General features: G+C 42.1%; 1 protein-coding gene across 1 annotated transcript in view; it reads right to left on the bottom strand.

Moving 5' to 3' along the window:
- The window catches only part of LOC309546086 (retinol dehydrogenase 16-like), a 29,709-nt gene extending 12,956 nt beyond the window's left edge, over positions 1-16,753 (bottom strand). The window contains exons 1-2 of the mRNA XM_082245599.1: positions 16,664-16,753; positions 905-1,238 (exon numbers count right to left, since the gene is read on the bottom strand). Of these exons, the coding sequence (XP_082101725.1) occupies positions 905-1,238 (334 nt within the window). The 5' untranslated portion in view covers positions 16,664-16,753. The remainder of the gene's footprint in view (positions 1-904; positions 1,239-16,663) is intronic.
- Positions 16,754-17,763: the final 1,010 nt, after the last annotated feature.

The raw sequence follows: 17,763 nt of genomic DNA on the forward strand, positions 1-17,763 counted from the left end.
CCATGCTGGAATTACTGTGTCATCATATTGAGTTGCGGTTTGGGTCATGTCTGGCTGCTCCTTTAAGAACTTTGCAAGGAGGATCGGTTTCTTCCGTGGAGTGTTGAACTGGATTATGGGGGAGGTAGTTTGGAAGAAGGTGGAGACCATGCATTCAGGGATTGACTGGACCACACTCCCAGGGAGCTTTGAGGGATCCACGGAGGATCATGGGAGGAGAGATAAATTGGGGGCGGGGTCAGATGCACACTCTCTTGCTTCGGGGAACTCGAGGAGTGCGGGTGTGCGGAGAAGAGCTGTGGAGAGAGACTGACCAGGGGAGAGTCCTGTGAGTGAGGCCTAGAGTGTGGAGAGCGCACCCCGATTGAAGAGGACAGAGGGAGCCGCGGAGAGGTGACCGGTTCAGTGTGGAGATTGAAGTGACATTGAGCGGTGCTGAGAGAGCGGCACTATTACAGAGTGTGCTGAGATCCTTGCCTCTGACACAGCACCAAAAGATGCGGTCTTGCAAGAGGACAAGAGGATCGTTGGGGAACCAGAAGTGATTAAGAGCTCTAAATGCCAGCGAAGAAGCGCAAGGCCTTGCTAGTGTAGTGACTATATTTCCTTAATCCTTAAAGGGGACCCCCAGTTCTAGAGTGTTTATGCCAGTTGCTTAGGCTGATTATTTAGCTTAATAAGGAAGTAACAGACTACAGCTGAGGGTATTCTCAGGGTCCAGGGAGTGCAGAGGAAGTTCTATTAACCAGCAGCCCCCCAAGGGGGTCGTGCTACATGTAAAAATAATGGTATAATTTGTCAACATACAATATCATCTATACAACAGCAAAACTGCAACTGAGCATTCCACCAGTCACACACAGAATGAATAAATATACAATTTAAGTGATGATAACAAACTGACCATTGTCACCAACAACATCAGAGACCCATGTAGCAACAGAACTGACACTCTGAGAGTTAGAAATATCCAGGATAAATGTTTGCAGCCGACTAGATGCCTCCTTCTTCAGATCCTCGGCTCCTTTCTGAGTCAGACAAGTGGCTAAAACCCTCATTCCCCTTCTGTCCAACTGTCTTGCTAGCTGTTTCCCAAAACCAGAATCACATCCAGTTATGAGTACAAATTTAGCTGAAAGATTGTCCAGAATAAAGCCCAATCTGTGCAATCGGTACAAGAAAATGATCATTGCTGATAATACCACCAGAGGGAGCAACATGATGAATTCTGAAGGCATCTGCAATACAAGACAAATGAAATGCACACATAAAGCATAGGATTATTGTTTTAAAGTACATTATTATATACACAGCACTGGGAACCCTATCAGCCCTATATGTTGTCAGTCTGTTTATACTAACTGTAAGAATATATAAGACTATGAACTGACAATTATAAAATGTATTTCGAATTTGGAAACGAGATCTTGGATCTGTCGTTTTCTTGAAGCATAGGTTCACTTGTATTAAAAGCTAAATCAAATGACAAATTAAGGTGTTGAACTTGTCATTTTACTTCTATTCATCCCTGCGCCTCTGTTTTCAGAGATGATCCCATTCGTTTTTTTTTTTTTGTTTTTTTTTTGTTGCAATAATTTTTATTGTTTTTTTCACAAGTACAGGTACAAGCAGTGAAACAAAAATACAAACAGTAACGTCTTCTGTTTAACTGGATAACAAGTAACATAAGGTTTTGTATAAGAGTACATTGGCTGTTAATAGCAAAGTAGATTTAAAGAAGTTGTCTTGAGATATAGGTTAATGGTAGGAGTGTTGCCTGTCCTACCCCAGCACCCCATCTGGGAACAAACTGTGCCATGGGGAGGGTGACAACAAATTCAGCTGCTATTTAACATTGCTTAACAACTACACAGTAACCAATGGTAGTTGTCCAAATGGTGTGGCACATACAGTATGGAACCATTAGTTATTTTATTATATCCAGTCATAGTAATCAACTTGCAAAAATAACCTTTAACGCATCTGCCCTTTTATTGCCTGGGCTGTTAGAGCTGTCATCACAAGACCAGCCAGAGTTTAGTTTCATGCAAAGTTTTAGTAGGGACGAGCTTTGTGTTTGGGCCAAACATTGGCTTGGATAAATGTGACAGCTACTGGTTGTCAATGGTCGTTTAGGAAGAAGAGGGTGCTCACACCTGCCAGATCCTTACCAATGAGTCACCTGGCTCATCCACGTACATGTCTAGGTATCCCTAGCCATGTACAGTAAGCAAATGGGTGGGGATCAGAGGGGTTACATCATTGCCTAAATATGGCCATATCTGAGTAATGATGACACCACTATTCCCACCCCTTCCCTTTCAACTGCTGTCAGGAAGCTGTCATTCAGCAAATGATGTCGTGCAGTTACAGTCGTCTGTTTCTTTCTTTCAGTGAGCACCTGGTATCATAGATGCATGTTGAGGAAATGTTTTTTTCCCCAAATTCCAATTTCCAATAATCCCCCTGCTGATGAATCACACAACCACTGAGCCAGAGTTGTGGGGAAATGGCCCTTGTCCTCATCAACACAAAAACAAAGTGCTTTGCAGGGGTTCTCCCTGGCAAGGTGCCCCTCCCCCCCCCTTATTTCGAAAGCATGTGGCCTGGCATGGTTCAGGAGTAGGGGAACCCCACACTTTTGTGTGGGGTTCCCCCTTAAAATCCATACCAGACCAGAAGGGTCTGCTAAACAATTTGTGGTGGACGTCACACTTTTTACCCAATAAAGATTCCTCCCAGATGTGAAGGGCCTGGTCTGAATTATAAGGCAATTCCCAAATTTTTATTTGTGGGGTCCCCCATTTACATCTTTATCTGATCCTCATCTAGGATAAGGGTCATGGTAAGAGAACCCCCAACCAGTAAACATAGCAGCCATGGGATAGTTTAGGGGTTCCCCACATAATTCATACCATGGTCCTTCAGGTCTGGTATGAACTTTAAGGCAGACCCTACCAAAAACACACAAGATAATACTGTGTGCGGTACACCCAAGCTCTATACCACACCCTTAGATTGTGGTATGAATTTTAAGGGAGAATCCCATGCACAATTAAAAAAAAACATGGAGGTCCCTCCAAAAATCTACCCAAGACCCTTAGCCGAGACTGCAGCTTGACAGGCCAGGAAAGGGGGGTGGGCAATGTGCCCCGCTCATAAATCACGATGCCCCATGTCCACCGAACCAGAAAAATAGATGCTGCCCACAGAAATACACCTAGTCCATCTCTTTTCCTCTACCAAATGACAGGGCAAGCAGATAAGAGTTCTTATATGCAAGTTTTTTTTTCTTAGTTACGTCCTCCCTTCAAGTACCTTGCTGGCGCAATTTTACAGGACTGATAACCCAGACCTGCAGATGTATCCTCATTGGCTGGTTACCAACAGTCTCTTCACACTGAAATCACCACTGAGACTCCTCTTCTGAATCCTGAGACAACGCCACTGCTGGACAACCAATAGGACGTGTCCATGTCATGAAGAAGGATCCCGCCTCCTCTACACGGAAGAGAGGAGACTCAGGCCCAGAACTTCATGTGGCTGTGCATTGGGGTGAGTACAAGGGATATTTAGGTAGTTTTTTTTTTTGTATGCTAGGCATCAATTAGTTGGGGGAAAGGGGAAGGCCAGAGACTAGCTTTAAAGTGGAACTGAACTCAAAAAGTGAATAGTTACTGTGCTAAAGGGAACATCTAGAAATATTAATTGTAAGTACTGTTGGAAGTGCAACAGCATGTAATATGCACTCTCAACTATAGAAGGTGCTGTAGTAATATACTAATGTCTGTGTGTTTATATATGCTTGTATGTTCTGCACAGGAAGTTATTTTTTTCTCTGCTCTCTCCTGTAAGGCTGTTCTTACACGTTTGCTCTTCTCCAAGTAAAGTTGAACTCTACATTCCTGAAGGTCTTAGTGCCTCATCTATAACATAACCAACAGACACTGAACAGAATACTACATACTGGCAAGTGCTGCATTCAAGCTGCTGAAAAATGTCAAATTGCTCAGATGTGAAGTTTGCAATCACAAAGCTCAACAACACCAACTACCAGCTACCAGCTGTGGAAGTTCAAGCTTGAGATGCTGCTAAGCCAAGAGGACTTGTGGCAATTGCTGAATAGAGACAGACACTAATGAACCCCCCCAAGGCAGAATGGGGCAGGAAGAAAGGGCAAGCAAAAGCAATCTTAAGTCTGCTAGTGGAAGATGATGAGCTCACCCACATAAGAAAAGAAAAAATATAGCTAAAAGTATGTGGACTGCACTACAAAAACTGCCTTAGCGTTCAAACCTAACCAATAAACTATATCTGTAATGCAGGCTATATAGAAAAAGACCCAGAAATGTTTGAACGTGTGAATACCATGCGAGAAATCGTAGAACATGCAATTGGAGAGGAAATTAATGATAACCATGTGGTGGTGCTACTGCTATGCAGCCTTCCAGACTCATATAATTCACTTATTAACACTTTGGAAGCCACACCCGAGCAGGAATTAACAGTAGAATACATCAAAGGAAAATGATTTGATGAATATTACAAAAGGAAGGAAAATATGTTCAATGAAGTGACTGAGAAAGCTCTTAAGGTGCACAAGGGCACAATGTAAAGAAAGCCAAGCATGCTTTCCATGTACTGTATGTCCCAGACCTAGAAGAAAGCCTTATATCTGTGAAAACCCTTTCTAACAATGGTCTCACAGTTCAATTCCAAGGTGATGAATGCACAATTCGAAATAACAAGCAAATCCTTGAAAAGGGAAGATTGGATTAACACCTGTACAGACTCATAACCGCAGACGAGTGAGCAAGGCAAGACTGCCACTCAGAATCCCCACAATAAATGCATTCACCTATGCAACAGACGATTGGGGCACCAAAACCCAGAAGCCATAAATGAAATTATAAAGAGAGGTTTATCAGAAGATACTATGGGGTTGATTTACTAAAATTAGGGTGGGTGCAAAATATGGTACAGCTGTGCATGGTAGCCAATCAGCTTCTAACTTCAGCTTGTTAAATTAAGCTTTGACAAAAAAAAAAACTGGAAACTGATCAGTTGCTATGAACAGCTGCACCAGATTTTGAAATCTCGTTTTAGTAAATCAACCCTTGTATGACAATACTATTTTTCAAAATGATAATGAATTGCAAGTGTTGTATTGGAAGCAAAGACCGCAAGCACTTCACTTCCATAGACTACTCAAATTAAAACCACGTGCCCCATGGAGCTCATGCACAGTGACGTGTGCAGACCAATGCAAACTCCCACATGGGAACAGTTTCTTTGACAATTATTCCAGGTGCACAACAACTTATGATGAACTGATGAAGCACATGAATGAAACATCAGCAAAATTTCAAGAGTTTGTAGCCATATTTGGCAACAAATTCCAAAGGTAACCAGGAACAATACGCACTGACAATGGGGGGGGGGGGGGGGGGGTGGGGGGGAGGGGGGATACATGAGTAAGGAAATGGAATCATACATGAAGAATCAAAGTATAGTGCGCCAGACAACCACAACTACAGTCCCAAACAAGACCGTGTAGCTGAAAGAAAAAAAGAATACAAATCGCACTTTTATAGAAACGGCTAGGCATAGTGTCAGATGCCATAGTGAACAAATGGGGATGTAGCGCTCGACAGAAATATATAAAATAAATACAAACATGTGAACCATATAAACCATATAGGATGATTCGTGCAATAAAGTCTCTGGTGTCCAAAGCAATTAGATAATTGACAGCCAATATGGAAGACACAGACTTGATAGGGTGGTTTCCTTAGCAAAGCCTTCACCTTCACACGATCACCCAGTGGAATAACTATATGAGCCGCTTACCAGATTTAATGGACCCCTTGATTATAGGGGGCCAAATGCGCTGTGTACTCCAGTAAGGAACTCTAATGCATCTTGCTCCCATAAGTAGAGGTCATCACAGCCAGAGTCAGTGCCATAATCAGAAAGCCAAGCCATATGCAGGGATGAAAAAATAGTCTCATGGTGCAGTATCTCTTATCAATCAAGCATTTATTTAAGACAAATTGCACTTACTAGACAAAAAGCAGATAAAAGCCTTCAATAAAATCGTTTGCTGGGGATGGGAGACGCCGATACACGCTGCGCTCCTCAGACCTCAAACCCGGATGTGTATGGTCTCACGTTCCCGACGTTTCGTCAGTCAAGGCTGACATCATCAGGGGATCAGATATCAGGTATTGAAGGCTTTTATCTGCTTTTTGTCTAGTAAGTGCAATTTGTCTTAAATAAATGCTTGATTGATAAGAGATACTGCACCATGAGACTATTTTTTCATCCCTGCATATGGCTTGGCTTTCTGATTATGGCACTGACTCTGGCTGTGATGACCTCTACTTATGGGAGCAAGATGCATTAGAGTTCCTTACTGGAGTACACAGCGCATTTGACCCCCTATAATCAAGGGGTCCATTAAATCTGGTAAGCGGCTCATATAGTTATTCCACTGGGTGATCGTGTGAAGGTGAAGGCTTTGCTAAGGAAACCACCCTATCAAGTCTGTGTCTTCCATATTGGCTGTCAATTATCTAATTGCTTTGGACACCAGAGACTTTATTGCACGAATCATCCTATATGGTTTATATGGTTCACATGTTTGTATTTATTTTATATATTTCTGTTCGAGCGCTACATCCCCATTTGTTCACTATTTATCACGATTCCACGTTTGTGTAGCAGCTGACAGCGTGGGAGAAATCCCACTTTATCACTTTATATTCAAATTTATATATAAATTTATTTATATTAATTAATTTTTTCACACCATTTGCGCAGTTTTTTTACCCCTTTTCTCATAGTGTCAGATGCCAACCTACCTAACGAGTACTGGGAAGAAGCAGTCACAACTGCAAAATACCTACAGAACAGGCTACCATCAAAAGCAGTTGAAAGCACCCCATTCAAAATGTATCATGGATCAAAGCCTAGCACAGGGTACATTAGAGTGTTCAGATGTAAAGTATATGCTTATATCCCAAGCAAGAAGTTGTAGAACACAGCCATAGAGGGCATATTGGCATGCTACAGTTAATAAAGTAAGGGATATAGAATCTTCTACCCAAAAATTGACAAAGTGACAATAAGCCACCTCAGTAATTTTGATGGCAGCACATCATCAGAAACACTGATTCCTGAAAACTCACGTGATTATGCCCAGTGAACCAGCAAGAGCTGCTGACCAAAATGAGGTCAGAACAAGAGGTGGAACTCTCAATAGATAAGTTAGGTTCCCCACTAGATCCAGTTGACTGAGAACTTGTCAGAAGATATCATGCTGATAACAGAAGAATGGAGAAGGAGAAAGCTTTGGGACTTAGGGCTTTGAAGAGAAATAGGTAAACACTACAGATAGATGTGCCAAGGTCAGATTTCATGAATCAGGTTTAGATCCACTTTAAGCAGTCTGCAAGGACGTGAAATGTGAAAGTAAATGAAACACTCAGGAAAGAGGGAATCTCAAGAAACAAAGCACATCTCTGTCTCTGTTCCAGAAGTCAAGAAGACAGATGTGTATACATCCTAATTTATGCTGATGACATTATAACCGATTTTAAACAATAAGGGGATTACAATCAGATAGTTTGCAAGCTGAAACAGAACTTTGGAAAAAAAGAGCTTTGGAGCATCAGCCACTATTTTAGGATTCAAATAGAGAGGAAAGAAGATGGAAGTTATCTTCTCAGCAAAAGTCAGCAAATTGCTTAAATCTTGGAAAGAGAAATGAAGCAGAAAAATTGCTACCAAGCAATGACGTACCGCAGAGCTTGTGGAAAACTGCTATACACTGCCACTGTGACAAGACCAGAAATAGCTGCAGCAGTGGGCATAATCTCTAGAAAAGTTTCAGCACCCTGTCAGCACATCTGCAATACAGTAAAAAGGTTGTTACAGTACCTAAAGGGAACAATTCAGATGAAGCTATGGCTATCTGCAGAGCCAATTCCCAAACGAATTGGGCATGTGGGTGCTAATTGGGTCAGAGACTGTGCAGACTGCAATTCTACAAGTCGTTACATCTTCCAATACAGGCAAGGGACCATAAGTTGAGTGTCGCACTTGCTTTAACTGAAGCTGAGTACTTAGCAGCAGCAAATGCATGTCAAGTAGCAATATGGTTTTGCAAACTTTTAATGGACATGGGTGTAGACAAAACCCATTCCCATTTTCAAAGACAACCAGGGATGTATAAAGCTTACACAATCAGAAAGGGTCAATCCTAGGACCAAGCACATCGAAGTTAAAGCGGAGTTCCACCCAAAAGTGGAAGTTCCGCTCATCTGCTCCCCCCCCCCTCCGGTGCCACATTTGGCACCTTTGGGGGGGGGGGGTACGGGTACCTGTTTTTAACAGGTACCCTTCCCCACTTCCAGGAGATAGTGACGCGGCACCGTCCCTTGGAAGTTCTATCCCCCTCCTCCTTTCCTCACCGCCGAGCCAATTAGAATGCTCAGTAGGGAACCGGCTGTAAAGACTTGCCGGTTTCCCTTAGAACGAATAGCGGCAGCAGCACCTGGCAGCCTATTTGAAAATTGGCTGGGGTGCTGACATTGCGGGCTCCCTGGACAGTTAAGTGTCTATATATTAAAAGTAAGCAGCAACAGTATTTGTAGTTGCTGACTTTTATTTATTTTCGCATAGCTGGAACACCTTAGGTATCATCTGCGAGGAGCACTCAAGAGTAAGGTGTTATCGACATTCAGTATTGCCCGTCAGAAGAGATGACTGCAAATGCACTCACCAAGCCATTGTTAAAGGAAAGTCATAGCCAGCGATTGGCCGAACACCCCCCTGTTTGGTTTGCAGCAGAGCTCACGAACAGAGGAAATTTTCTAATCCGAACAGCAAACCCCATTGAAGTCTTTGGGAGCCAAACAGGAAAAATCAAAAAGTGCCCATTTTGAAGACTTATATGCAAGTAATTGGCTATAAAAGGGGTATGAGGGTCTGGGAAATGCCATGGGGGACATCTACGAATAAAAATAAATAAATAAAAATGATCAGGTTTTCAGGAGCAGTGATTTTAAGGATGCTTAAAGTGCAACAATGAAAATGAAAATTTCCGAAATGAAAAATATAGTGCCTGGGGGGGGGTTCCCTTAATGTGCCTGTAAAGGTGCGTATTTGGAACATATACAGAACATGCTACAGCAAAAATGACATTTCTAAAGAAAAAAATCCCATTTAAAATGACTCGCAGGTACAATTGCCAACACCTGGCTATTAAAAAATGAAGAAAAAAATGGCATGGGGTCCCCCCTTCAGGTCTGGTATAGATTTTAAGGGAAACCCCACACCAAAATTAAAAATAAATAAAAAGGTATGGGTTCCTCCCAAAATTCATACCAGACCCTTAACCGAGCATGCAGCCTAAACCAGACCACATGCCCTCAGCATGGGGGGTGGGTGCTTTGGTGCAGGGGGGCTCTGCCCCCCGCACCCCAAAGCACCTTTTCTCCATGTTGATGGGGACAAGGGCCCTTCACGACAACCCTGGGCTGTGTTTGATGGGTTCTGTAGGTGGGGGCTTTAACAAGGGGGCCCCCATATCCCAGCCCTTCATCTTAATGGATATCGGGTACATCGTACCCGTAGTTATTCACCAAAAAAAGTGTCAAAAAGTAAGAAACACAGGAAACTGTTTTTTACAAATCCTTTTTTTAAAAAGAAAAATAGAAAAAAAAAGAAAGGGCTTCTGCCTCTTGGGAGGCCTCGCACAGACTGCTCTCTCTTCACTTTGACAATTCTTATATAGGCAAGGGGCGGGGCCACCCAGTGACGTAACCCAGTAGCCCTGCCCCTTGCCTATGTAAGAACTGTCAAAGCAAAGAGAGTGCAGATGGCAGGACACCTCCCAGGATGCGACAGAGTTTTCTTTTTTCTTGGGTCCGGTGAACGTCGTGATTGAGGATGGATTTACATCGAGGAACACTTTTTTTTTTAAAATAAAGGATTTGTCATAAACTGTTTCCTGTGTTTCTTATTTTTTGACATTTTTTTGGTGAATGGGTAGGGGTAACAACTAGCTTACACTGCACCCTGATTGTGCAAAGCTTTGCCTAATCAGGGCACAGATTGCACTGTGCAGCTCTCAGTGCATTGCAGGGTGTTCGTCAGGGTGAACACCCCGCAAATTCGGGTGTTCAGCAAACGGCTGAACAGGCAAATGTTTGGCCGAACTCATGTTTGGGCTGAACCGTTCCCCCATCCCTAGTCATATTCTTCTTCAGAAAAAAATCATTTTCATATAGCAAAGCACATACTGTTGAGAAGGTGTGTTGGAAGTGCAACAGCATGTACTATGCACTCCAAACAATAGATGATGCTGTAGTGATATACTAGCATCTGTGTGTTTATATTCTGCACAGGAAGAAAGTTTTTTTTTCTGCTCTCTCTTGTAATGCTGTTCTCACACTTGTATGCTGTTCTCCTATGCAAGGAAAGCTGAATTCTACATTCCTCAAGATCTCAGTGCCTCATCTTATCACTAGGGACGGGCCAAACACCCCCCTGTTCTGTTCACAGTAGAACAGGGGAAATGTTCTAACTTGAACAGCGAACCCCATTGAAGTCTATAGGAGCTGAACAGGTAAAATCAAAAGTGCCCATTTTGAGTGTTTATATGCATAATTGGCCATAAAAGTGGTATGGGGGTTCTGGGTACTGCCCTGGGGGAAATCTATCACATTTTAATGATGCTTATAGTGCAACAATTAAAATGAAAAAGTCCTTTAATTAAAGTGCCTGGGGGGGTCCACTTAATGTTCCTGTAAAGTGGCGCATCTGTAGCATGTATAGCTCTTGCCACAACAAAAATACATTTCTATGGAAAAAAATAAATCTAAGTCAAATCACATTTAAATTGACTCGCGGCAACAATTCCTGGCTCCCGACTATTAATAAAATTAAAGAAAAAAATGGCGTAGGATCCTTCCAGTCCATACCAGGCCCTTCAGGCATAAAAAATATACTACTGTTCCTACAGCCTCATAACTTTAAGATCTCAGACACTGCTGCCACTGACCACTAGCCTTAGCAGTAGGGATGATCAAACTTTTGTAAAGTTCAGTTCGGATTCCAGAACCCCATTGAAATCAATGGGAACCGAACTTTGGTAATCAAAAAACACCATTTTGAAGCCCTAAAACCAAATAAATGCCCCTAAAAAGTGCCTAGAGTTCTGGGTCATGCCCCAGGGATTATGAATCAGGCAAAAAAAAGTTCTTAAAAATGGTTGTTTTTGATAGAGAGCCAATTAAATTATTTCAGTAACGCAGGGATGGGGTTCCGCTCCTTTCACACCTATATGTGTGTGTGTGTGTGTGTGTGTGTGTGTGTATATAACCCTATACATAAGTTCAGATGTCATGCTTGCCTCCAAAGACGTCCACAAAAAATCCCAATAAACGCCTGAAACAAAAACGCCCAGGTGTGAAAGGAGCGGAACCCCATCCCTGCGCTACTGAAATTATTTTAGTAGCGCAGGGATGGGGTTCCGCTCCTTTCACACCTATATGTGTGTATGTCTATATATATATATATATATATATATATATATATATATATATATATATATATATGTGTGTGTGTATATATATACCCCTATACAGAAGTTCAGATGTCATGCCTGCCTCCAAAGACGTCCACAAAAAAGCCCAATAAACGCCTGAAACAAAAACGCCCAGATGTGAAAGGAGCGGAACCCCATCCCTGCGATACTAAAAATTCTAAGAAAAATTATTTTGTTTTTCTGGTTCTGGACATCCTACAGAGCTGAAACTTCACAGGTACACTTTTTAGACCCCCCCAGACACTAAATCCAAAGAAATCTAATTTTTTTTTTCAATATTTTTTTCAATAATTGTCTCTCTATCAAAAATGACAATTTGTAAGAACTTTTTTTTGTGTGATTAATAGTCCCTGGGGCATGACCCAGAACCCTAGACACTCCTGGCTGTATTAGATCAAAAGGGGGCTTCTACTAAATACTGAGCAAAGGGTCTGAATACTTAGGACCATGTGATATTTCAGTTTTTCTTTTTTAATAAATCTGCAACAATGTCAACAATTCTGTGTTTTTCTGTCAGTATGGGGTGCTATGTGTACATTCATGAGGAAGAAGAATGAACTTAAATGATTTTAGCAAATGGCTGCAATATAACAAAGAGTGAAAAATTTAAGGGGGTCTGAATACTTTCCGTACCCACTGTATATGTATATATATATATATATATATATATATATATATATATATATATATATATATATATAGATATATATACATATATACATACACATATATATATATATATATACACACATATATATATATATATATATATATATACCCCTATACAGAAGTTCAGATGTCATGCCTGCCTCCAAAGACGTCCACAAAAAAGCCCAATAAACGCCTGAAACAAAAACGCCCAGGTGTGAAAGGAGCGGAACCCCATCCCTGCGCTACTAAAAATTCTAAGAAAAATTATCTTTTTTTTTCTGGCGGTCACCCTGACATGGAAGAGTTCGGTCACCCTGGCATAGCAGGGTCAGTTCATCCTAAACTACACTACGGTCACCCTGACACTTAACACTTTCCCTACAGAAACTAGATTATTGAATCTAACTATAGTGGTATATAGTACCCTAACTACACTGCATATCCCTTTCCTCACACTAATAATTGCAAAATGACACTGAAGCAGCAGGAGTAAAAGAAATGCTTCCACTCTATTCCACAGCCTCTCTATTACAGTGCTAGAGATTTGGCAGGGCTATGTTATATACTGGGGGGCGTATTCACTACTGATTGGCCTCTGGACCCCGTAGTCACTCCAATCACATTCCTAGCAGACTCCTGCCCTCTCAATTGGCTTTTACTGACGTTTCTGGTCCAATCACGGGCTTTTAAAGCCCAGTTCCTGTCCCATAGCATTTTGGGCAGTTCTGGTGGCCGAATTCCGAACTTTTACCGCAAAAAGTTCGTAATTCGGCCGAATTTCGAACAGCCAATGTTCGGGTCGAACCGATGGTCGACCCGAACCGTTCGATCATCCCTACTTAGCAGGTTTAGAGTGAGATTTGCTGATACAGACCTTTAAACCACAGTACAAAATAGGGTACCATATTTATTCACACAAAGTGTACGAGGTATTTTCATTAACAAATTAGTATTTGAAGGTTATAATTACTTGCTGTGCTATTGCTAATATATATAATAAACCTCAATATCCGTAAAATCAATAGCGCCAACTTTCTGTCACTGGGATACACAGACCAGTATGATTCCCCAAGCTCACTGCATGTCTTTTTTTTGCTGTCCTTCACCCAGATGTAAGTGGGCAGGTCTGGTCTTTCACTCTGCCTTAAAGCATTATTAAACCCAAAAGCAAACATTTATTATATTGCAGCTTACTAATTTGTAGCAGTGATAGCTTTAATAGTTTCTTTTTTTGAGGCTTTTTTTTTCTATTTTCATCTAGTGATCTTGCCAGTAAGTCTATTGTCTTTCAAAAGAACAAGCTCTTACAGTTACAATGATGTGACAAACGATTTAACACTGGTATGGTTGCTTAAAATTATCAGCTTGTATTTACTGTATATACAGTTGGGCAAAAAAAAGTATTTAGTCAGCCACCAATTGTGCAAGTTCTCCCACTTAAAAAGATGAAAGAGGCCTGTAATTTTCATCATAGGTACATTTCAACTATGAGAGACAAAATTGGGGGAAAGAATCCAGGAAATCACATTGTAGGATTTCTAATGAATTCATTGGTAAATTCCTCGGTAAAATAAGTATTTGGTCACCTACAAACAAGCAAGATTTCTGGCTTTCACAGACCTGTAACTTCTTCTTTAAGAGGCTCCTCTGTCCTCCACTTGTTACCTGTATTAATGGCCACACTCCAAACTCCACTATGGCCGAGACCAAAGAGCTGTCGAAGGACGCCAGAAACAAAATTGTAGACCTGAACCAGGCTGGGAAGACTGAATCTGCAATAGGCAAGCAGCTTGGTGTAAAGAAATCAACTGTGGGAGCAATTATTAGAATATGGAAGACATACAAGACCACTGATAATCTCCCTCGATCTGGGGCTCCGCGCAAGATCTCACCCTGTGGGGTCAAAATGATCACAAGAACGGTGAGCAAAGATCCCAGAACCACACAGGGGGGACCTAGTGAATGACCTGCAGAGAGCTGGGACCAAAGTAACAAAGGCTACCATCAGTAACACACTACGCCGCCAGGGACTCAAATCCTGCAGTGCCAGACGTGTCCCCCTGCTTAAGCCAGTTCATATACGGGCCCGTCTGAAGTTTGCAAGAGAGCATCCACTGCTCTAGAGGAGATCTGCATGGAGGAATGGGCCAAAATATCAGCAACAGTGTGTGAAAACCTTGTGAAAACTAAAGCCCCGTACACACGTACCGAATGTCGGCCGAACGATTGGCTGTCTTTTGTCCGGTGCTGTCCTGTCGTCTGAAAACTGCAAAAGACTGCACATGAATTTTGTTGGCCAACAACAGCCGACTGCAGAAGTGATGTCATGTGATGGTTAACTTTCCGTGTGTTTTTTCTTCTCTGAGCATGCCCAGTCTTGCTAATCGGCTGTTTGTCGGCTGAATTCTGTACTGACTGGCGAACAATCGGCCGTTCATGGGTTGATTTACTAAAACTAGAAAGTGCAAAATCTGGTGCAGCTCTGCACAGAAACCAATTAGCTTCCAAAATGTTTCTTGTCAGAACATAGTATTATGTTCAGGGCCGCTGATAAGGGGGTACCACCGGTCCTCCTGTTGGGGGCCTGGCCTCATCAATTTGACAGTGGGGCCCGGCAGCTTTAGCTTTCATTGTATATGCAGGCAGACCAGGCAGCTTATATATGCTTCCCCTGCAGCTCCCAGATGGTTCAAAAGATGTATTACATTTCCCTGGGCCCCATCAGTTTATCAGAGAAGCCCAGAATGCTGAAGGGGAGAAGGAACTTTTTCTACAAGCGCATAAGGCGAGTTAAAAAAAGCCGCACTTGCCGATACTAAAATGAAAGTCCGGTCCAGCAGCCTCAGTCCCTAGTGAAGTGATATCACTACTGTGAGGAGAGGGAAGGCAGTATTTCCAGGCACATTGCGGGTCCAGCTGTAAGAGAGGATGGACAGTGGCAGGTGAAGTGGGCAGAGCAGTCCTAGAAAGGGCTGGGCTCTCCTGGGGAGGAGGCGCGGGTCAGGCTCAGTGGAGCAGAAGATCGGCTTCTTCATTACCTGCATAATAATCGGGCTCATGTTGAGGTAGGCATCTTTCTCTCCACATTCTGCACTTCATAGTGGGGATATGTGTGGCTTAGGCTGGCACTGGCACTGCTCTGCACCAGGATAATGTGGCTTATCTAGAATTGCTGGACTCTATAATATTATGTCCGTTCTTCTACATTCTTTTACCATCCAGATGTCTCTTTAGCACTTCCTGCTGGAGGAACAGCACTGGCTGGGTTGGGCTGAGTGCTGGCTGGGCTCTCCAGGTTTGAACACATATCAATTCCTCATTTGCATCATTTTTAATTTGGTTTTCTTCTTTTATGTCATCAGTTACTTCTAAAGATCACCTTTGGGTTATGTAAGAACTGAATTTTATAAATAACACCTGAGAAATTTAAAGTGGGATTTTAAAGCCCAACTCTGAAAACCCCCAAAAATTATTCCTTGCAGTGGGGCTGCATCCATACTGTAAGGGTAATTTGCTCATTTCAGTCTAGGGGACTTCTTAAAGTAGATTTACGTACCCGATCCTCTATTCCTCTGCGCTGCTAGGCCTGTCCCTGCAGCATCTTCTCCCCGAAGTCTATAGCCTGGAATTCGACTTGATGACACCAAGGGACATTCCACCAGCAGAGTGTGAGGAAGCAATAGATCAGGTAAGTATAATCACTTTTACTCTTTAGGCTAAAAAACCATTCACACTCAAGTTAAAGTGAAACCCAACTGCAAGGGATAATTTCAAGTATCCCAAAGTAAGGCTTTGAGCCTTTCACACTGCCCTGCTGCAATTTCCCCACATTGCAGCTGCAGTGCAGTATACCTGTGTATTTAGTGTGGGTTACCTGTGCTTTCCCATAGACTTCTAATATATTGGTGTTTTTTTTGTGTGTTTTCTGCAAGCGTAACAAAGGTGCAGCATGCAGGACTTTTGGTGCTCTTTCAGAAAACGCAACAAAAACACCTGATCTAGAAGTCTATGGAAAAGCACAGGTAGCCCACACTAAATCTGCAGGAATACTGCACTGCACCCGTACTGTGGGGAAACTGCAGTGGGCAGTGTAAATGGGGTCCAAAAGTGCTTTAGCACTCGACACCATGATTTCCATTGTACTTAATGATCCAGCTCTTTAACACCTGAGCGTAATGTTTAGCTGCATCCACTAGATTCCAATGAAAAGAATCAGTATATTCTTGCAGCTGGAATGACAGGTGCATGTGAATAGTGCCCCTCAATAACAAACCCCCCCACCCCTGGCTAGAGTGACTGGGGGGGGGGGGGGGAGCCTGTCAGGTAGGCTGTACAGGTCCCCATGATTTCTAACAGCAGCCCTGACTATGTTGAACAGTGTAAGCCTTACCTTCTTACCTTGCTTTTTGTCAGCTCTCAATTGAATAGCTAGATTTCCAATTAAACCAACCTTCACATATATTCATCTTTTCATGTCCTGGATTCAGTCTGCAAATCATTAACTATCCTAGTTTACAGGTCTTGCATTGGCATGGCACCAAACACACTAACATGTTAAAGGGAAAGTATATTCCTTCTTTGCTTTCACATACAAAAAGTCACACATAAAAAATATCAATATGTGTTAATGTATTAAAACAAACCTTGCTTGTACATATAGTTTGTCATTATATTTTCACAATACATTGTTTGTGCTTTGCTGCTGCTTCTTCTCAAAATGCATGTCTGTACATTGAAAACAGTGCCCTCCTGCTCAGTAAGAAGATAGAGAATTTACAGGGGCTGTTGTACGAATTTCTACATTTATTGCAATAATAATAAAAAAAGAAAAACACCCATGACAAATGTGCATGTCAATCAAAAATTGCAGTCGCTTTGCCTATCCTGCAAAGATTGACAGAGTCTTTCGAAGGACCAAGTCTCCCATCCACTGATGCTCTTCCTGGCACTGCCCAGCTTCATTCCTCTGTTGAAACTGGAAAGCTAAACACTGTGTATGCTCTGTCTTGGATGGTGTCAGAGCTTAACCACTTAAGCCCCAGCCCTATTTCGGACACTTTTTGTTTACAAGTTAAAACCAGTATTTTTTCCTAGAAAACTACTTAGAACCCCCAAACATTATATATATTTTTTTAGCAAAGACTCTGGAGAATAAAATGTCGGTCATTGCAAAATTTTTTGTCACGCGGTATTTGCGCAGCGGTCTTTAAAACGCCATTTTTTTGGAAAAAATTTGAAAAATCCAATTTCACTGCATTTAAAAAATACTAAACAGTAAAGTTAGCCCATTTTTTTTGTATATTGTGAAAGATGATGTCACGCCGAGTAAATAGATACCCAACATGTTACGGTTTAAAATTGCCCCCCCCCCGTGGGATGGCGACAAACTATGGTCAATAGAGATCTCAATCTGCGACGCTTTAAATTTATTTAACGGTTACCAGTTTAGAGTTAGAGTGTAGCTATTTTTTTTAATTATTGCCCACGCTCTGGCGATA

This window comes from Pelophylax lessonae (assembly GCF_965119305.1).
Source record: "Pelophylax lessonae genome assembly, chromosome: 2".
NCBI classification, from domain to species: Eukaryota; Metazoa; Chordata; class Amphibia; order Anura; family Ranidae; genus Pelophylax; species Pelophylax lessonae.